We start from the raw sequence: 22,150 nt of genomic DNA, 5'->3' as shown, positions 1-22,150 counted from the left end.
CTCTGCCAGCCATTTCCTTCTCACGTTTTCATAGAACGCCAAAATATCATTTTTCACGTCGGTCCCCTGTTTGCGCATGCGCATAAGCTCCTAAGTATATATGGTAATATAATTTTATAGTAATATAATTTTTTATTACAAAGTATGTTTAGATCGTATCAAACACCACTAATTTTAATTCGTTCAGAATTGTGTTATAAGCTCCCCTTTTATTTCTGTGACGGAGCAAATCCTTCACGTGAAGGAAATACAGTTACAAGATTTTATTCCCGTTTAAAAGCACCCCCTCAGATAAGCGCATACAGGGAAAAGAGATATAGAATACAATGTCTGTTTTACTTAAAATGCGAAATTTTATATAGTTTTAATACTTATATAAATAAAACTTATATATAAAATAATACTTATATAAAATAAAATTCGCCACTCATTTATCATTGGATACAAAAGATAGTGTTGAGTAAGAACAAAGTGATGTTTGTTCTGATACCCTCAGATAAGCGCATCAAAATCTTGCTATCACCACTGATAAGCGCTGCACTTGATTTCGGAATGTTACGGTAAATTGAATTCAGATTGTTCTTTATATTGTATTGTGTATATATACAAAAATATTAAATCAATTTAAGAATTGAATAATTATTAACCTAAAATTTTTGCGTGTATTTTTTTCAACAATATTCCGACAAATAATTTTTTTCGAAAATTGATCTACAAAATTGTTCCGTCTATTCGGGCCTTTAAATCATTGGCTTTAAAACCAAGAACCATCCGATTCCGATCTCGGATACAAATCCTCTTACAAAACTTTCTCAATCCACCAATAATTAGAGAATTGCAAAATAGAACTAGTTTTGGCGCCGTTGCATATACATGCACACAATTATGAGCCAGCTACATAACGCTAATGCCGGGATGTAAACAAACGTATTCTCAATTAAAAGTATTAATTAGCCACCAAAGTGTTGATTAACACTTTTTGTTTATTAAATTACTAACTTGTGTGATTAAGTCCACTGGGATATAACGCTTTTCCTAAAAGTAGGAACCAGCAGTAATTTGATGTAACCACCAGAGAATCACCAGAATTTTGAATTAGCCAACAGAAAACCAGCAGTTTTTTGAGTAACCACAAAAAAACGATTAGTTAAATAGATAAAAACGAAGTGAACGCAACTACCGCTTCGAATGTGGAACATTTTATAATGTACATAACAGTTCATGACCTGTTTGTTATGCAAAAGTGAATTAAAAGACTTGAGGCTTTTTGAAAAAAACATATACTGACTGTATTATCGTAATTATTCTAATTTAGTGCGGCCGAAAAAATAATTATTTTGGACATGCCGCATTAATAATTAGAGGAGATAAATTACCATCAAATCATTAACTCAACCGCACTAATAATAGGAGGAAGATTTTATCATCACCGCACTTTTATAAGAATAAAGAGGCTGAAAATGACTAAAACATACTAACAAAATAAGAACAATAGCAAGGCTGAAAAACACACAAGGAAATACAAATGTTACAATTTTGGTTTTATGAGCTAAAAAAATTGTAATATGCTGTAAACTGAATAAAAAGGCTCGAATTATAAGAACAAAATAAGAACAATTTCCAGTGAAAAAAAGGAACAAAAAGTAGTCCGATTTAAATTTGATTCCCGAAAAAACTCGGTTCTAAAGTGTTCGTGATCAGTTCTGTTGGGTTGCTGGCAGAATTTTAATTTTGAAATAGAATTTCTTATTTGAAAACATTTTGTAAATTTTCGTGAAAGTTTTATTTAGCAGTTAGCAAATTTCTTTTATTTTGAAATATTGGACAAAATTTGCAGCATATTTATCGGTGAATCATTTAACGATACGATAACCTTTTTTCACACAGATTTAATAATTTCCAAATAGGAAAAAGAGATCTAATCTAAATATCCACATCACAACTTCAATAACTCTCCTTAGAACATTTATTTTCATCAAAAGCCTAAGGTCAATATTAAGATCTCTATTTTGCTATATATTTTTTTAAAACAACTTGCTCGGTTCATGATGACATTTTTCTTGCAAGTATACTAAACAGTTAGTTATTCTCTTTTTGATGTGTCTTTACTGCCAATCTCCCTAAAGTCTCATTTTCCGCATTAGAAAATCAAAATTTCCTAGGTATAGGTATTAGCAACAGAACAAAAGATTCCAAGCCATTAAGATTACTTTAGAAGAAAAAGTGTTTTAACCATTCTCCCTTGAACCTGATAAGGTCCTTTTAACTTAACAAACGAGAAATAATTTATTGAATAACTCTTCATAGTAGTGTATAATTTATTTATATTGGAACGTAAATTAAATTATTACTCTTTTTTGCGGAATTAATTTTTGCGGATTTTGACCAAATCCACAAAAATTAATTTCGCAGAAGTTAAGAAATTTTGGTCATCCGCAAAAAGAATCGATCTGTTGACTTTTCTTTACGTTTAAAGGCCTCTTTAGCTTGACGATCCATGTAAAAATATTTTCGATACTTTCAGTGACGATATTTGATCTTACATTGATTTATCCACTAGAGGTGAGCAATATGCCGAGTGGAATATTGCCTCAACAAGAGTGGATAAATCTGATATTCGACGAACGGGCAAGCAATAAATGCTTTATTATATACCTAACATCTCTTTTTTTGTCAGACATTTTTTTTTCCAAATTCCATTTTACGGAAGTCATTTGCATTGTAAATTGAAAATACCAAAACAAACGTGGAATATCGCGTCAGTTATTGCGTGGTTGTACGGAACATTTAGATTTATTGTATATAAAAAAAAAGTTGACAGGTATATAATAATATAAGTTATTATTATAGGGTTAGTATTCTTTTTTTGATATTTTGATGAAAAATAGAGATGATATTCCATAAATCGGATGTTTTTCATACACTTACGTACTAAATTAGGTTTTTTCCGACTTTCGATTTACCAAATTTCTGGCATCCGCAAAATACCAAATCGAAAAAAACTTTAAAAGAATAGGAATAAAAATAAAGATAGCTATAGCTAGCTGCTTTAAAATCTACGTTTTAGCTAGCTAAACACCTAAAATTGTTTTGTTTAAGATTTATACATGGCTAGAAAACGTCATGTTATACTCACCTTAACATGTGAAAACACACAGAAACTAAATAATCCCATAGGATACAAAGTACTCAGAACAAAAAAGGATCGAAAGGAAGAGGGTGCCGATAAGGCGCAAACGCCCGCATATATACGGGCGAGTTCAGGCGACCTTTCGAATAAAATTGGCGGTTGTCCCCCGTAACCGCCCCGAACCATTCCTGAAATGCAATTCCTTGTAACAAACCATGCGGACCATAGTTGGGAAGGAGGCGCTTGAAGAGAAAGGAGTTAATAAAGTTTATATATAAGCTATTTATAAAGTAAACTTTATCAAAAACCATCAAAAACAGTTCTTTTAAGAACTTCGCTACCACATAGTAAGTTTATTTTAATTTTTATAGTTTTTTTGAATCACATTCTTGTCTGTTTTTTTTTTCTTTTCGGCCATTGTTCGGGCCTATGCGGGTTTTTTCGGGTGAATACAACGCCGAACTCGCCCGAAAACGCCCGCACTTTTACCGGCGTATGCGGCGTATCGGCACCCTCGTTCAAAAGGAGACATACAAATTTCAAACGTCACTTCCAAACCAAAATGACCTTTGTAGGGGTAGCATGTTTCCTCCGTCGGCATGCTGAGGCCGCGAAGCACTTGGATTGGTCATTAGTAAAAATGGATCCTCGTAATTGGTCTATTACGCGTAAGCGATCAAAACAAGGCCGGTAAAAAACGGGGTCCGCCGTGGATCCGCGGGGATTTTCCGTATGTCTCGCTACTTGCGACGCCATGTTGCGCAGAGATTTTCAAATTCTCGGGCACTTTTTGCATTTTTTCATGTGAACTATGTAAACACTGGAGAATATGTTAAATAACTTTATTTGGATCTCAGAAACTTTTTGAATATTGGTATGTTAGACAAATTTCAAGACATCACAGAAAAAGTGCTGATACAAGCAAAAATTTAATGCTGCCATTTTGTTCCTTTAATGACGTACTACATATGTGTGTCTATATAAGTCTATAAAAAAAGATATTGATCGGGTGAAATCCCCTCTTAATCATAATATGTTTGAAAAACCCCACACAAAATATGGTCCGGGTTTTTTTTTGGTAACAATATTTGCTTCAATTTGAATTAAAATCTTTTTATCAGATCTCCTTAACCATTTACAGCTGCCATTAAGTTTATTTTGTCATTATTTTTATTAAATGGAATGCAAGTTATGTTTAATAATCCAAAGTAAGTATCTTTCACATGTCATGCACACAGAAAATCAAATAAATATAATAATGCACGTGTTTTACGGTTACATTCATATCAAAGGCCTTAAGATTTGATATAATGACAAATATTCTTCTTACCTTCAAACGTTGGAGGCCTAAAAAAGAAAATATAAATATGTATTAGCTAATAACGTCAAACACTATTTCCTGTAACAAAACTATTTTTTGAATTTCCGCGCCCGAAGGCGTAGGAAATTCTTTAAAACCGTCGTTTTTTCTTTTGGAGCATTTTTTGAGAAAAAATCGACCCTGGGATTTCACGTTCCTCTGATTTTTTGTTACCTAAATGTCATTTTAGGCCAAAATTGGTTCAAAAATTAAAACTACTTTATTTTCCACAAAATTTGGCACAGTTAACAAAAAAAGTATGCTGAACATGATGGTGACATCAAAATTTCGATTTTTGGCCACCTTAAATGTCATTTTAGGCCAAAATTGATCCAAAAATTAAAACCACTTTGTTTTCCAAAAAAATTGACACAGTTAACAAAAAAAGTATGCTGAACATGATTGTGACATCAAAATTTCGATATTTGGCCACCTTAAATGTCATTTTAGGCAAAAATTGGTCCAAAAATTAAAACTACTTTATTTTCGACAAAATTTCGCACAGATCACAAAAAAATATGCTGAACATGATGGTGACATCAAAATTTTGATTTTTGGCCACCTGAAATGTCATTTTAGGCCAAAATTGGTCCAAAAATTTAAACTACTTTATTTTCGACAAATTTTGGCACAGTTAATAAAAAAGTATGCTGAACATGATGGTGACATCAAAATTTCGATTTTTGGCCACCTGAAATGTCATTTTAGGCCAAAATTGGCCCAAAAATTTAAACTACTTTATTTTCGACAAATTTTGGCACAGTTAATAAAAAAGTATGCTGAACATGATGGTGACATCAAAATTTCGATTTTTGGCCACCTGAAATGTCATTTTAGGCCAAAATTGGCCCAAAAATTTAAACTACTTTATTTTCGACAAATTTTGGCACAGTTAATAAAAAAGTATGCTGAACATGATGGTGGCATCAAAATTTCTTTTTTCTCAACTAAATGCCGTTTAAGACCATAAACGTTTCAATCGGAAGACTTTCAACCATGAATGATAGGCTATAATTTTTGTTCGCAGTTTCTTTTAAAGTGTGAGTTTATTATGACACGTTTCGTTTTGTTTGCGTTTGTTGTAAGATGTAATGTCACTTGTCAATTAGCAGGTTGTCATCAAATATTTTGGTAGCGAGCGGAAATTCTTATAGCACCCAGGGCTTCTTGTTTACTATTAATTTAGTCATACATAAATAAGTAAACGTCAAATTATTCTTACCAGTTATGATGGTATGAAAAAATGCTGTCGTCAGATTGACCCACTTGGTTACTAGCAACCACTGAAAATGTGCAAATTTCTCCTATACTGATGTCATCTACGATGAATGTGTTAGATGTAATACCACTTGCCAAAATTTTCCAATCGAAATCGTTGCTTTTCTTTTTAACTGTATATTTATCAGCACTATGCTGCCAACGTAATTCACATGATTTCTCTGACAAAAACAAGCAGGTTATCTTGTCAACCTTTTCGGGAGGATGAAGGCTAAAGTGAAATGAAAAAAACTGATTAGTTTATAATAATGTTTCTATACAATACAAAATTTTAGTGTTAAAGAAAGAAAGGAATGTGGTAGAAAGTCCTGTGGGAACAAAAGTGCTGGAATATAACTGTATTAAAATACAATACAAACAACCGTATGTCTTCTAAATAACAGATGCAAGGGAGTTATCTGTCATTGCATACCTCTATAACAGGGGTGAACAAAATTATATGCATTAAGAAAGTTAGATAAATAGCATCAATGGCTTACTTTTTAAAAATTATTTCTGTCACATTTTTAATTTCAAGGACTGTTTCTGGAGGATTAATATCTTTAATGTTGTTTAGCAACTCCTCAAATTGCCATGACCGTGTATTAACGTTGAAAACTACTTTACCGGCATTGTTGTTTGTAGTATTTGTGTATGGTTTTTCGGTGTCTAGATCTTTAGAATGTGTCACAAGATATTCCATCAAATACAAAGACAAAAGCTCACTGATAATGTGTCCAGTTGAAAAATCCAACTTTGATTGGTTAATGTTAGACGTTGAAACAATGATTAGGTTTTGTGTAGCTCTAGACATCGATTCCAATGTTAAATGTTTCAATGTGCGGTCGTTATTTTCAATTAAGCAGATGCACTCACTTGCTTCCATGCCACGACTACCCTCGGGTGTAGTAAGTATGTTGTAGCTTGAATATTGCAAAAGATTAGGAATTTCTTCATTGCTTTTTAAAATTTTCCAGTCAGTAGACTCGTCATATTGCAAGAATTCTATTTTTAATAGCTTCAGCAATCTGTAAAATATAGTCATTTGATGATATGTGTTATAAATAAATAAACGCTTCACATTGTAATGCAAGCAAATGTCTTGAAGAACTAAAGCTAACGTTGCAATGAACTCTTCTTCTGTTTTCTTTTCTTCAGGATGTATCAACAATGGTTTGGTACCTTTTATATTATGACCAATAAACGCTGCTGAATTAAAATTAAAATGTATATCAGTTCTTACATCTTCTGAAAGATGTTCATCTTGGATTGCCGCTGCAACACGATCAATATCAATTGGAGCCTCAAAATGACCGTCTATATCCTTCTCCCCAAATTCCATGTGATGCATAGTATTTTCTTTTGGTTGTTGTTGCTGTGGTGGTTGTTGCTGTGGTGGTTGTGGTTGTTGCTGCGATGGATGTGGTTGTTGTTGTGATTGGTTTGGACTTTGCACTGATTTTTGTTGTTCTTGCTTACAGGGTGTTGTTTTTCTTGCAAAGAACTTTTGTAGAATTTTCCGAAAAAACCCAGTATTATTCTTTTGCTTAGCTTCTTTGTTTGCTTTGGCTTGAGAATCTTTTAAAGGAAGTTTAATGGTCGTTTTTTCTTTGCTTGCTTTATTTTCGAAAGCTCTTAAAAATTGAAAGTTCAATTCAGATGTTCTCATCGCCCTTTCAAGCTTATATAACTTTAACCCTGTTTCCTCATATTTATATTTGTCATGCTTTGTGATTGTTTCATGCAAAACGAAGGATCTATGCTTTTCAATGGATTGTGGCAAGAGAACAATAAAAGAGTTTTCCAACTTAGCTTCCATTTTGAAGTATTGCTTTAGTGATAAGGCCTCTTCAATTCCAAGCATCTCACCATTAAATTCGTCAAAAATAAAATGCAGCTTTTTGCCAACGTGTTTCTGAACTAACGACTTGAGTAACTGAAAAGGTGTCAGAACCTTTTGCATTTTTAAATCCTTTGCTAACTCAACAATATCCGTAACGATAACATCAACATTGCTCTTGTAATTAAATCTATTAGCATAATTGACAACGTCTTGTTTTAGTAATGTTTTGTCATCCCAAATGACATAGAAAATGATGGAGTTTTCTTCACAGTATTCATAAGCAAGTTCTAAGTGAGATAACCCTAAAACAGTTTTGCCACTACCTAACGGACCAGTTATAATTTTCTTCTGACATTTGCTATACAAAATTCGAAGCTGTTGTATACTTAGTATCAGTGAACTTATTTGCTCGTGAATATTATCACTAAGTGAAGGAACAGTATAAAGTGCTTTACGTGTGGCCATAAAGCACATGATTTTACTAACCATTGTGATATATTGCTCTTTTGCATTAGCACTGCTGCTTTTCTCATGTGCATTCTGTAGAAGGTTAGAAAAAAAGTCCAGAATCTTGCTCTCCTCAGATAATGTTTTCTTACAGAGCAAGTTGCAGTTAACACATACTTCAGTATCTTGGCTGACTTCAAAATTTGGTGCAGCTACAACATTAACCATTGCCCAATTGCCATTTTTAAAAATTTTTTTATTGATCAGGGACAGTTCCATCAAGTCTGTCTCGCCTGCTTTAAACTCGTCTTGTATATCAAACGCGTTGGTTGTATTGTTGTACCTAATGTTTATGATTGTATTAAAAAACACTAGTAGTATTCGGTTATCATTAGATAGATTGTTGTTTAAGGGAAATTCTTCATCTAGTTTTAAAAATTGGATATGATCTTTGGTATCATAATGTGTAAATATTGTAAACAACTGGTATTTTAACTTTAATATAACATTTTTTATGTTCTGTGCGAATACAGAAGAGGTTTGATTACAGATTGGAGGTGGAAATTGAAGTGGTTCCTCCATGCACTTGCCATCGATGGTGAAATATTGATCAGAGTAATTCTTTCCGTACTCTTCGTATTCTTTGGCTGACATTCTCCGAAGGCTTCCACCATATATAAATTCAACATCTGCTTCTTTTGTTTCCTTCTTTAAAATAGACTCTATATGTTTAGATATTACACCACTGTTGTGTGTTATAACATTTAAATGATTGCTTGCTACACATTTATGTATAGTTGCTAGTTCAATATCTAAACAAAAAAAAACACTTGAGGTTTCAACACTCAACTGAAGTAGAAACTGGAGCTTTAACTCAAATAAAAATATTTTGGTCCTATTTAAATAAAATGCGTTGTTTTGTAGATCATATTGGGGAGAATCTTAAACTGAAAAATTCATCCTTAACTTATTCCGATCTCTATCGCTTTGTTTTATTTTTTCATAACACTCAATTAAAGATATATAACATATTTCTTTCTCAAACTTAGAAAACATTGTTTTTCTATTTTTCAAAATATTTACTGCCATTTCTAACCGATAAATCACTTTTAGCATTAGAAAAAAATGTAACTTTATGGAGAGAAGTGATAAAAAAAGATTCCATGGTATTACAGTAAAAATTATTGTTGTGACACAGACAAAAATGAGATTGCAAACCATAGCTAAAAAAAAAATTCGTAACATGGAAATCATATAACGTGGGACTGACCAGTTGGGTTGTGAGAAATGTGAAAAAAAACCCATATATAAATAGACATAAATTCTTGTATCAGTCATAGCTAAATAACCAACCTTTAATCGAAACACAAGTAAATTTGTTTTTATTGTCCTTTAAAGTGATTGACAAGTCACTCATATGATGCATATTGCTGGTGTAAATCATCAGAAGTAACTTTCCATTCTTTGTTTCCACAACATAATCGGTATCTATTTCCAGCTGTTTTGAATATTTCAGAGAGTTGTTAGTAATAGTGGCCTGTATATGCTGTATGAAGAAGTTTTCATCAAACTTTACGACGAGATTACTTTGGTGATTTTTGAAAAGTGTATAACTAAAACAAAAATTCAAATATAAAGAGACTAGTTGTATGTCTGTGGATTACTCTACTGTATTTCTCATTTAACCCATTTAATTTCCATATCAGTAACACAAGTATTTTGTCTCTCTGCGCACAAGAAAAAAAGTCGTGCTACAGAATCCAATGTATTTCTCATTTAATCCAATTATATTAGATTATTAATATAATATGATCACGAAAATAAATAGGAAACTGATGTGAGAATATTCGGAGGACTGCTCATGTTACTCATTTATATAAAGACCTCTGTTATGAAGCCCATTAATTCTCACACACTGAAAATAGGACAATGAAACTTATTGTACATAATTCACCCTACCAGATAGTTATTTAAGACAAAATATTTTTTAACGTTTTTCAGATGGAATGGATAAAAAAACAAAACAGTTAACATTTCAGATCTAAATACTTGAAGATGTTACATTATATCGTTAAATTGTACGCCACAAGTTATTGTCATAAAGGAAAAATAATTCAACTCTACCTTTGTATGTCTGAAGCAGCTTTTTCCAAGAAAGGACTATGGCAGCCTTCTAAAATAAAAATATTTTGTTGGATTGTCAATGATATTTACGGCATAAATACTGCAAAAATAACCCAACTTGTGTTACAATTTTGTCTTTAAATTTGAAACAAGACAAATGCCAATTTTTGAAGTACTGTGTTTCTCTGAAAGGTGCACAAAAACGAGTGAGTGCATATAATGTATGGAAGAGTCCTGTGATCAGGACAGTTCTTAAAGAAGACAGCATTAACAAATAAACTTTTCTGAACAGTTAGCAAAATAGAAACAAAATATTATAGTTTAAACATTATCTAAATAGAAAAGTATAGTTTGAGCAGTTTTAAAAAAATTTTCAGCAAGAGTGTAAACAAATGAAAACACAAAAACATTCAGAGCCCGCTTATTTTTTATTTATGGGGCAATAAATCTGCTTATTCAAGAAGGGCCAAAATGAAAGAAACTTAATTATGGTATTTTAACAGCACTTTTTGATGCAAAATACTGAATTCTCTTCAATATTCTTAAATGTGATATAGTCAAACTTTACAGGAATTCAGCTTTGTACTTACTACTTCTTCACTTTATCAGATATAAAAAAATTCTATTCTTTCAAAAGCAGTGTCTTAGGCTGCTAATCTAAATTACCAAAGTTTAAGCCATGCTTGCTTAACCTTTTATATTTTTACCCGGGCCAGTTGCTTTGCAACTCCTTTGTGAATGGAATTGAAATATTTTTTTCAAACACTTATGTGTACGAAATTAAAATGACAACAATTTATTTAAGTTGAATCATCAAAGTGCAAAATTTTCTATTTATCAGCAATACCTTCTTAAATCTTTAGTTATTGCAGCAGTAATCAGAAGAAATCATATAACATACCTTCTTCAAGCTTGCTTAATCTTTTTTCCACGGATACGACTCGGTTATTTAATTCTGCAATTTCTTTTTCATATGTTTCATTTAAATGATGAATTCTTGCAAGCGCATTGTTTATTTTGTTGGCAATTTCGACGTTCAGCTCTTTTTTACCCTTATTTACATCTTCTTTAAGGTTGGATATACAATCTTTAATGCTGGATGTATTCTCTTTAATTTCAATTACTTCTCTTGCTAAACCTTGAAGATTGGAGATATCAGTTGTATTTTCATCGACTATGCGTTGCAATTCTTCTTGACAACATTGTAGATGATTCAGAAACACTCGAAAATAATCTACCCTTGTTGGATCAAGTGAATCATGCTTTAATCCACTTGTATCTTCAGTATATCCAAGTCCATTTAAAATCTTGTCACCCTGTGACCAGATGTTATTAAATTGTGACTTTTCTAAAGTATCAGGGTTGGCATAATGAATAATCAAGTTTCTAAATTCCCTTGCATGTAAAATAAAAGCACCAATTGTTGTGTCAGTTGCTGCTGGAAATTTTTGTTTCCAACTTCCATTTGGAGGAGGAAAAGTTGTACAATTGATAATTAACAATATAATTAATGTTGTATCAAATTTTGAAGAGTCAGTTTGCTGATTAACAGGAAATAAAAGCAACCATTGATTGCTGTCTATAATCTTTTTATCTTTTAACTTAGTTAATTTGGCAAGATGGTTTCGCAAGTCGTTATATAATCGGTTTGGATCAGATGGTAAACCTTGGTATGACCCATTGTTCACATTGTGCAATACATTCAACAACGCTGGATTAATAAAGTTTTCAATATATAAGCATAACTTCAACCAAAACTCACAATGTTTAATGATATTTTTTGGTGCCATCTTTTACTATCTCTATCTATAGATTGTATACTCTCTATGTAAAGAAAAACAAAGATATTTCATTAAAGCACATAGAACTGAGAACTATGAGAGCATAAGTATTACATGTAAACAAAAGCTAGATAAAATTTTCTGGGAAACAGATCATTACTTAATAAGGTTTTATCATAGACAGATGTCTTCTGATGAGGACAGTGTGTTTATTATAAATGCAAGGTAACTCTTGAAATTGATAATAAAAGATTATTAATACAAACAAGCCGAGACACAATCTACAATTGAAAATACATCTCAACATATATATAAAACTTAAATTGATTGTAACAAAAAGACAACTCCCTGAGGTTATTCACTATATTCACTATATATATGTGACGATTCCAGGGAATTTGATAACAAGCTATTTAGCGATAATATTTTATTATCGATCACTTATAGCGCCTGATCACTAAGCAAAAAGTTTTATTGATAATTTAGATTAAAAAAATAAAATTGGGATTTTCTTTGTCTATTTATCGCTATTTTGCTAGGTCTAAATTAGCATAAATTAAAATAATGACAGCGGTACTTGATAAATGCTAGCAAGCTGGGAAAGCCGAGCTTTGATCTCTTGCTGCGAGAAGTTTCATGTGCACACGGAGAAAAATACCGTGTCTGAAAGCTAAATAATTATTTATTACTTTTTTTATATAATTATATTGCAATATAATTACTTCAACCCTTACTAACATTAGTAGAAATGGAAATAAAAATACTAAGAAAGTTGACTGCAAACTTGAACGCGAGTTCCAGAATCACACAAAGAGATGCATGGGGACCTTGGAACTAATTTATAAAACATTAGTTACGGTGTGCAAACACCAACAATGCAAACAATAGAATTAAAAAATCTGGGAGATACAAGGCATGACGGTATACGTTAAGCATCATGGTTTGAAACAGCAAGATGGCGGAACAAAACATTCCATGCAACAAGAATTTGTATCCATGTATTTCATAACAATCGATACAGTAAGTGCTGTAAAAGCGAGTTTTATTTAACTAGAAAGCTTTTTGATTTAAGTTTATTTTGCCTTAAAAGTTTACTAATATCAGTGGTAAATCAAACGATACAGACAGAATAATGTGTACTAATGTTCCTAGTATAGCTAACCAGAAATCACACATAAGTTAAAAGAAAACTTTGTTTAGAATTATATTATTAAGAAAAGTGTATTATATTGTACAAGCTTACAATGTACTGTTATTTCATTTAGCTGTTTATATAACATTAGCTCAGGTTTGGTTGCAAAACTTTCAAGTTATAATTGAAATAGAAAGACTGATTATTAATGTGGGAAAAAAGGCAGAAAAATTTAATAAATTATTAAAAACTAATTTGGGTAAGGCCAATACACACCTTTTTAATACTGAAATCGATACCTCATCAAAAATTTGTTTTAAAACATAATATGGAAGCTCCATAACATAAAAGATCCATAAAAAAATGATTTTCTTTATTCAAATTGAGTGTACTAGTCTTCCATAAATAATGGTTTTTTTACTGACTAAACTAAACCTGGACACCTTTTTGGTCCACTTAGCCCTAATTTTGGTTACAAACAATTATTATTTATGGAGCACCTAATTAAACTTTTGTTCGGTGCTACCCTGATTTATTTAAATTTCAAGGTTTCTAGCGGAATACGTGGGTGGAGGTTGGTAGGGTTGGTATCGGTGTTGTGGTGGCTGGTATCGGTGTTGTGGTGGTTGGTATCGGTGTTGTGATGGATGGTGTGATATTTTTTTCTCCCTTTTTTCCCATTTGAAATTTTTGTGGTCTTGACCTCCATTGGAGGTCCAGGCTTTAAAGCTTCTTTTGCTTGTAGGGCCTGGATTATTTTTTCTATATGCACGAAACTGTTTCCATGTTAGGTAATCTAAACAAAATTTAGTTGTGTTAAAAAAATTTAATATGGTAAATGTAGTAATTGAGAACATAACCAAAATATATTTAGGAATAATGACTTTCTTTGTTACATTAAAAAAAAAAAAAAATTTCTCACCTTTGTTTTCCACTGACTAAACGTCTAAAAGTTAAAATAAAATAATAACAGATTTACTAAAAAAGGATATTTTGTGACTGAAAAATGGCTTACCTTCATTTTTTTTCTTTTTTGTCATCTTTTTCAGCCCTTAAAATAGAATTTTTTTTACGTCGGCAATAAAACTGAAGAAAAGATAGAATAAAAACATCACTTTCTTCGGAAGAAAGTTCGTTCATTGAATTTCGTGAGTATTGAATCTCTTTTAAGGAAAAAGAGCTTACACAGGACAATTTATTATTCCCAAGCTTCTTCCCTTTTTTAAAAATGAACCTATCTTTTCGGATTCGATAAACTCCTTGTCCTCCATTTCGACTTCAGTAGCAGTTCGTTTACTAACAGCCATGACGGTTGTTAGCAGAAACTAGTTTCTTGCACCATTTGTGCCGATGCTGAATGAAAAATAGTATCATGTGACCCTGTTCAAGATGATCTAAATCATGTGATTGCGTGGCCTGGTTTCTATTATCGTTTAAATACGACATGGATTATGCTAGTTTTTTGCCAAAAATGTAATAGCGTATAAACCACCTTGCACTGCAAGGGGTTCCCCGCCAAAAAAAAGCTTTTTTCAAAGCCCCGCTCTGCAGCTCCCAGGGAAGGCTATCACGATATCTTCGAGGATGTTTTGTCCTGACCGCGCCGAACGAAGTTTGAAAAGTAGAATGCCGAAATATGCCTTGGTTTATTTTGATGCAGATGACATCACTATTCCGCTCGCTGTCGCAGCATTAAAAGATGCAGATGTGCGAATTGGTGGGCGATGTGTCGCCACCTTCAAGCGAAAAAGATTTACAGGGGAAATTTTAGATTTAAATGGTATGAATTTTCCTTTCGCTTTGTTAAAAAAATACTTCAATCTAACCAAGCCGGTCATTACTCCATTTTCTATTTCTATTCTCTTACGCGCATTTTCCTAACAAAAAAATGTCTTGTCACAACAGATCATTTTTGTAGATAATAAAGAAATGCTGGGTAAGCGTCGGTGCTTTGAGGAAAATCATGAAGAAATAGAAGCCATGGTAAGTTTTTTTACTGCTGAAAAATTAGGTGAAATAACAACTTATTCAAGAATTAATAAGTTTTTATAAGAACGAAATAAAAACAGCCATCTTCGAAATAAATTTCACTGATTCATATCAAAGCGCGCACAGAATCAAATTATTTTATGCACATTTTTAGAACGAAAGAAGTAAAAAAGAAGACAAAGAAGTCCAGGAGACACCAATGGTATATTTTTTTCGTTTTTATTGGAAAATTAAGTGCAACAAGGACAAACAACTAAACAAAATATAATTTATTATAAACTGCTATTATGTACTTATAGAATTCGACAACTGACGACTGTATATTCAAAAGCTCTGCTGCTGGAGTCAAGGTATGTGTTCCACCGCGTAATGCCAAACATGCTCGTGCAGGTTTTATGTAGGTTTTAACTTTACCACCATATTTTTTCTTTTTCATCTAGAACTCAACTTTGCTACCTGGCTGTACTAAAAATGTAAGTAAAAATACATATAGGCTGAAATAACAAAAATTGAATCAAAGTCTTAAGTCTTATTAAACCTGGATATTATAACAAGCAAAATACGAAATTAGTGCAAAGCTAAAGTTTTGTAAAATTTTAATATCATGCTTACCAACTTTATGACTGGATGTAATGTTATCTTTTTAGAACCAACTTTTCACCTCAATTCTATCCTACAAAGACTACCTGAAATGCCCTAAAAAAAAATCAAAAACAAAATAAGCACTAAATTATCACCACCGCCACCAACATCACCGCCGCCACCAACATCACAGTCGCCACAAACATCACCGTCACCACCAACATCACCGTCACCACCAACATCACCGTCGCCAACTTCAATGCTGCCACAAATAAAACAGATAACACCACCATTACCATCTCCACCAATGATTCAGCCACTCCCACCACAACCAACTAACCAAGATTTGAGCACACAACTGACCATCGTGCAAGCCAATTAAATTCACATTAATTTCAAACTGGACCAACTCATTGACTTCATGAACACCACCATTATTCCAAGATTCTTCCAAAATGTATCAGAACAGCAACTTTCCCCCACCAACACAACAGTACCATCATTTGAAACAACGTCTGCCTCAGTACCACAATTCGATCTACTACCACCGCTTTCACCCCTGCCAAATGATCCACCAACTTGCCAGCCAAATTCATCAAATTTTCACACAATGCCTGGATGTAATGACACAAACAATGCTGTACTTAGTACAGCATAGGATGCTACAGAGATTTGCGACTGCGCATACAAAACGATCCTTGCTTCATTTCCTCTGGATGTCTTAAAGGAGTCCAATTTGACAGGCAAGAGAGGGTGCAGACAATTGGACCCTGTAAGAACAACGCGGATTTGGAGTGATGTCAGGCAAAACTTCAAGCCCTCAGATGTTGAGTGGGAAAGGTGCATCGAACGGGTGCAAGTTAAATTAAAAAATTTACGGCGAAAATTGAAAAAAACGTAAATGTATACATTAAAAGAGCATAAGAAGCATTTTTTTCATTTTGCCTGGATTTTTAATGTTTAACTTATGCCTGTTCTTTGCACCCAAACATGACCATGCATCAGTATTAATCCTCTCCCTCAGACCTTGTGATTTTTACTGCTACCACAAAAGGGTGACCACTAATAAAATGAGAATAAAAGTAAGGATAATAAGGAGAATTAAGGAGACAGATTGACATTTTTTAAGGATATTTTGCTGCAAACAAGAATAAAAAAATAAGGATAATTAAGGAGAAAACCAATTTTAGTTCTCTATCTTAAATTTCAGTTAACAGAGAAATATGTCGTATTTCACTGGTGATGAACAATCCATAAACACATTTCCAAAAAAGGTACAATCGAAAAAATTAAGAAATAAGGAGAAATTAAGGAGAGTAGCTAAAATTTCATTTTTTTTAAGTACTTTTAAGTACTTTATTTTACTTTTTTAAGTAATTTAAGGAGTGGTCACCCTGCACAATTTCTGAATCTGCTAGTTAATTTTTAAACATAAACGACAGGTCTGAGGCTTGTACTGATACATGAAATCCCACTCACATCTTGAAGAAAATTAAGTAAAGTTTTTATATTATATATTATATCACAAGTTTCAAACAAACAAAATAATTAGATTGACATATTCAATATGTATACAAATTTTGTCTACTCCTACTAAAACTTCTAAAAAATATTGGTGGTGAAAAAATCAAAACGTTGGTAGTTTGTAGCAAGTTTAAAACAATATGTTTTGGCAGATTCGTCTATTCTGTAAAAGTTTATTTTAAGAATATTCTGGAAAATATTTTGTAACTTAATAACAGTGCATAATATCCCTAAAAGTTATATTTTAAAACACTTTTATAAAAAGATCTTAGACAAATTTATTAATTAGCATGCCTGCATAAAGTTAAAATCTTTTTCTGTCAGGATGTATAATGTAAAAAGAAACTTGTGTTGAATTTATTGTGGTTTAATATTTGTAAATATCAGTGTTTTTAAAAATTGGAGATTTTCTTGAAATTTCTTAAAACTACGAGGTTTTAGGGCTCATTTTCTCATAAAATTTTGTGTATTGTGACATAAAAAATCTTGACAACTAGTCGGTGAACAATACAAAATGCATAGTTTTACCCCTTCTTTATTTCGTGACTACTACTGCAGTTAGCTACCATTTTGCGTGACAGATTTAGTTTAGGCTTATAGCAAATTTGGTGATTTTTAAGAACATATAACATTATAATTTAAGTCCTGAATTAAGTTTAGTTATTATAATAAGTTTTATGGTACTGTAATGTTTGTTTGTTATATAGCATAAAACAAAATCATCATTTTAAAGTTTCCTTTTGTTAACCGAATTTTTGACTCTGCACACATTATTTCAATCCAACACAGAAAACTAATTTAGCAGTTTAAAAGCAAAAAATAATTTCAGGCTTACAACATTATAGGCTTGTTTGAAACATACCTTCTATGTTAACATTTTCAGATAGTTAGCTAGCTTCTAACTTCTTTAGATCCTTCTAAATTCAAATTAATCTTGATTCATAACGACCATTCGCTACAATTCCAATGAATATAACCTGAACTGGGGTACAAATGTAAACACTTTTTTTTCACTCATCATAACGCATGGCCTGCTCTGCTGTTACTTGTCCAAAACCAGCGCGTGAAATGGAATTGCTCAGGGTGAGCCCCATGCTACATACGGCTTGCGCTATTTTAAGGAACACAGAAAATTAAAAGAGACTAACTAAATTAGCGCTTAATTTTTTGTAGCGGTTAAACAAAATATATTAGTAATTTTTTTTTTTTTTTAAAAAAGACATAAATACAACTCCTAAAAACAACAAGCAACATTTTATGTTGACTGGTTTGGAAGCAATTTAATCGACAGACATGAAAAGATTGTTGTCTTCCGTGCTTTTCGCATAATTAGCTAAAAAATTTATGCGTCAGCCATATTGCACTATTATCGATAATCTGCTGAGATAGCAAATTAAATTAGCGATAATTATAGCTCAGCATTGTGTATCGCTAATGACCTCATCGCTAATCCATTTTATTTATCGATAATTCTGGTCTTTTTTTCAGGAATTATCGCTAAATAGTGATCGATAATTATAGGTTGTTATCAAATTCCCTGGAATCGTCACATATTTACAATATACATTAAATATAAAGCAACCTCGTCCCCAGGCCCATTTTTCTCTTTCTGACAATCTCGGACGGCGAGAAGAAATGACCCTGGGCCACACTGGTCAGTTCTGCTATCTGATTGGTTTCTCAAGTTTCCGTTAATTATGAAGATAAATTAATTTATGCGTAAAAAATTGAATAATAACAGAAAAACAATAATGGCGTTAAAGTTTATGTGCGAAAGGGATGCTGGAATGTTAATGTTCTGCTCGACTGAATTTATTTTTGTGAAAAATAAAATATTTGGCATTGTTAGTATAACTTAACGTGCAGACAAAATTAAATAGCTTTTAGTTGTACTTTTAGAGACTGTTAAAGTAAGATTCTGTTTTTTTTTGCAGTGCAGTTGAGGAGGTAGTTACTAGACTAGAGCTAGAAAGGCTAGCTGTGCTAGCTTTTGTGCACAGGGTGTAGTAAAAAACACAATGTAGGTTTGCTCGAACACATGTTTAGCAGCTATCTAGCTAGCTCAAATACAACACAGCAGCTATCTAGCTAGCTCAAATACAACCCAAGGTATATACAGGTATACATAACTAATCCTATTTTTACCGAACAGACCTTTTACACTCTAGCTAAGGGAGGCAGAACACATAAAAATAAATAAAAAATAAACATAAACAAAAAAATAAAATCACATGCTGTTGATTTGGTTGAAAAAGGTTAAAAAACTGGATAAAGAAGTTCATACCATTTAATTAACCAAATAGTTATACGCTTAATTTATCTATATGTACCATCTAATTAGTCTTAATTAATCGGTTACAAATTAAATAACAATCGGTTACAGATTAAATAACAATCGATTACAGATTTTAAATAACAATTGATTACAGATTAAATAACAATTTTCTCTGACTGCATGAAATGTAACATCCTATGTTTTATGACTTTTAATCTCTTAGTAAAGCAACAAACTTAGAATTATTGAAAAAAGTCAATTGGTTTGACCGTAGCGGCCATTTAGTTGTAAATGAGTTTCCAGGGACCCATTTTGTGAAAAACCAAAAGTGCAATATGATGAAAAAGAAAGATGAAAAAGAAAGATATTGTCTGTCTGTCATGCAAAATAGTTTTTCTTTCTGATACCTTTCGTTTATTTGAGCATTTGTTTATTTGAACATTTTTCCGATACGTAAGTTTGAATGTAAACGGATGTGTATTTTGACAAAATAAATAGATATGCTGCTTAATGGCAGTTTAGATACACATGTCAGTCCTGGTCTTTCGAGGTATCTAGCAGTGATCGTAAGATTAAGTTGAGTTATGGCAAACGATGGACTTAGAACTTTTTGAAATTATGGCAAATCTTCTATTATTGGATACGAAACAATAGAAAAACAAGATAGAAATTAGGTAAATTTTGTTTGGTGCAGGTTATGTATAAAGCATAAAAATGTGATTTTTTCCAATCCTTTGTGCAAGGCCGTTAAAGCTTACATCAATTGTACCAACTTTGTTTCTAAATGCAATATTGATTACATTTAAGTTTTGTTCTGTTTTGTTCTTTTTGCGGAGCGTAGCGGAGCTCATTTCCTCATTATTAAATAAGCCAAATATAAAAGAAAAAGTAAGCACGGTGGAGAGTATATAGGATTTCTATACGATTTCCGCGCCCCGTCCCCCTATACATCAAAAATATCAAAAATCCGTCGTTTTGGGGCCCAGTCTCTAACTGTTTATTTGAACCAAAGTTAGGATATTTTTCGGAAAGGGATATTATGTCGAAACGTATATGCGCCACAGTATATCTGTACTAATCACTCAGCCTAGTGTTAACGACAAGCTATTACCTGTGTTTCTATTTAGCAGAAGTTGTGCTAAAGTTTTTTTGAAAGGGTTTTTTTACCTATACTAATGGCGCACCACAGATTAAGGTACATATATTTTAAGTTTTACCGGGAACATTTTGTGAGAAAAAAAAGGTTTGCTGACTGTTTTCGCTATGACATGGCACAATATGTAAATTGTGTTTTTATTCAAGCTAAAGGATAAATATAATTACACCCGAAACACCTTAAATGTTGTGTGTTTCACTCGATTTACGATATACTGCACATCTGTACTAAGGCGCTCCACCTGAATGTGTGGTACAGTTTTCAATTTGTATTAACTGTTCCACCAAGCGTTTTACGCCAGGTAACACAGTTACTTGTGGCTTAACCAGCATTTCTCAAAAGGTTAATTAACTAGGCTGTGTGCTGTAAATTCCTAAGTGTATATAATGTTCACCTGTAAAGTTTTGTATATATATATATTTATGCCCTGCTGGTCTAATGGCTATGACACTCATGCAAATGAGAAATCCAGGTTCGAATCCTGGACAGGGCTAGGAAAAACATAATTATCTTGCACCTACAACAACCAGGCTTTCATATAATAGGCAATCTTTGAGTTGTAGATTTGTCACTTTCATTTATAGAGCCCAAAAGTACTTTGTTTTTTGTAATAGATCTATCACTTTATGGTAAAAAGTTTTGTGTTGACATACCTGGTAGGCACAAGAAACTAAAAAAGACGTTTTTTAAATTTTTTTTGCCTTTCTCGTGGACTTCTCTGATTATTTCCATATCTTGACTTTTTAATGTTGTTGTCATTGGAATCAAGTTAATCTCAGATTTATCAAAAAATCATATGGCGTTATGACCGATTGTTTAAATACTTGTAATGGCACATAATTCTGCTAACATGATTCACTGTATATTGACCTGAGATAAATTTGAGACTTTTTTTGAGATATTGAATTTGAAATATTTGCACCTCAATATTTTCTATACTCCTGGACTAATATGATACTTATCTTAGATATATTGAGTATACACAATCTTTGAGTTGTAAGGTGGATATTTTCTATTAAAGTCATGCACCCCTGCCTTGCCGTTCCATTTCCTTGCCAGCACTGACCGTGCCTTTCTTTGCCTACCCTTCCTATGCCTTTTCTGGTGCCTGCCTACTATGTCCTTGCCTGTGCCTCCCATGCCTGTGCCTACCATGCCTTACCCACCCCTGCCTTCCTGATTCCTCTTCCTGTTTCCTTGCCTGCCTTTGCCCTTTCCTTGCCGTGCTTAATGCCTTTGCCTTGGCAATCTCTCCGCAACTCTTTTTATATTGATTGCGGAGAGAGAGCCATTGCTCGAACGGAGCTATTTTCCTCGTTCCCATAAATATATTAGAGCGTAACGAATTTCCGCGTTTTCTCCTAGTACATCAAATTTTAAAACGTCCGATTTTTGACCCACTTACCCAAATATTTTTTATGGTCATTTCTTCCGTGAAAATCCGGTTGGTCGAGACACGCCGTTTTCAGTTAAGATCAGGTCGGCATACAGCATTAGCCACGTGATTCATAAGTTACTCTTACTAATATCACATGACATTTCCTCAGATA

The 22,150-nt window shown here is 32.6% G+C and overlaps 1 protein-coding gene and 1 long non-coding RNA gene across 6 annotated transcripts in view; both read right to left on the bottom strand.

The window, feature by feature from the left end:
- Positions 1-22,150, bottom strand: part of LOC130629617 (uncharacterized) — a 137,511-nt gene that overhangs the window by 10,143 nt on the left and 105,218 nt on the right. For 2 of the 5 annotated variants that reach the window (XM_057442881.1, XM_057442883.1), the window contains exons 4-8: positions 10,162-10,210; positions 9,391-9,650; positions 6,248-8,849; positions 5,713-5,979; positions 4,461-4,477 (exon numbers count right to left, since the gene is read on the bottom strand). The exons of 2 other annotated variants lie outside the window; for them this stretch is intronic. In XM_057442881.1, the coding sequence (XP_057298864.1) occupies positions 4,461-4,477; positions 5,713-5,979; positions 6,248-8,849; positions 9,391-9,650; positions 10,162-10,210 (3,195 nt within the window). Of the gene's footprint in view, positions 1-4,460; positions 4,478-5,712; positions 5,980-6,247; positions 8,850-9,390; positions 9,651-10,161; positions 10,211-11,062; positions 11,986-18,031; positions 18,490-22,150 lie in introns of those variants that run through there. One more of the 5 variants, XM_057442882.1, reaches the window with a different exon arrangement.
- LOC130629631 (uncharacterized) lies at positions 12,607-18,025 on the bottom strand. Its single transcript, XR_008981994.1, has 3 exons — positions 15,676-18,025; positions 13,997-15,528; positions 12,607-13,870 (listed from the first exon to the last, which is right to left on the bottom strand). It is a non-coding gene; the product is annotated as an uncharacterized LOC130629631 (long non-coding RNA).

The sequence above is a fragment of the Hydractinia symbiolongicarpus genome, chromosome 2, assembly GCF_029227915.1.
Source record: "Hydractinia symbiolongicarpus strain clone_291-10 chromosome 2, HSymV2.1, whole genome shotgun sequence".
In the NCBI taxonomy this organism is placed as follows: domain Eukaryota; kingdom Metazoa; phylum Cnidaria; class Hydrozoa; order Anthoathecata; family Hydractiniidae; genus Hydractinia; species Hydractinia symbiolongicarpus.
Note: the sequence above shows the minus strand (reverse complement) of the source record. Positions and strands in the feature narration are given on the sequence as shown.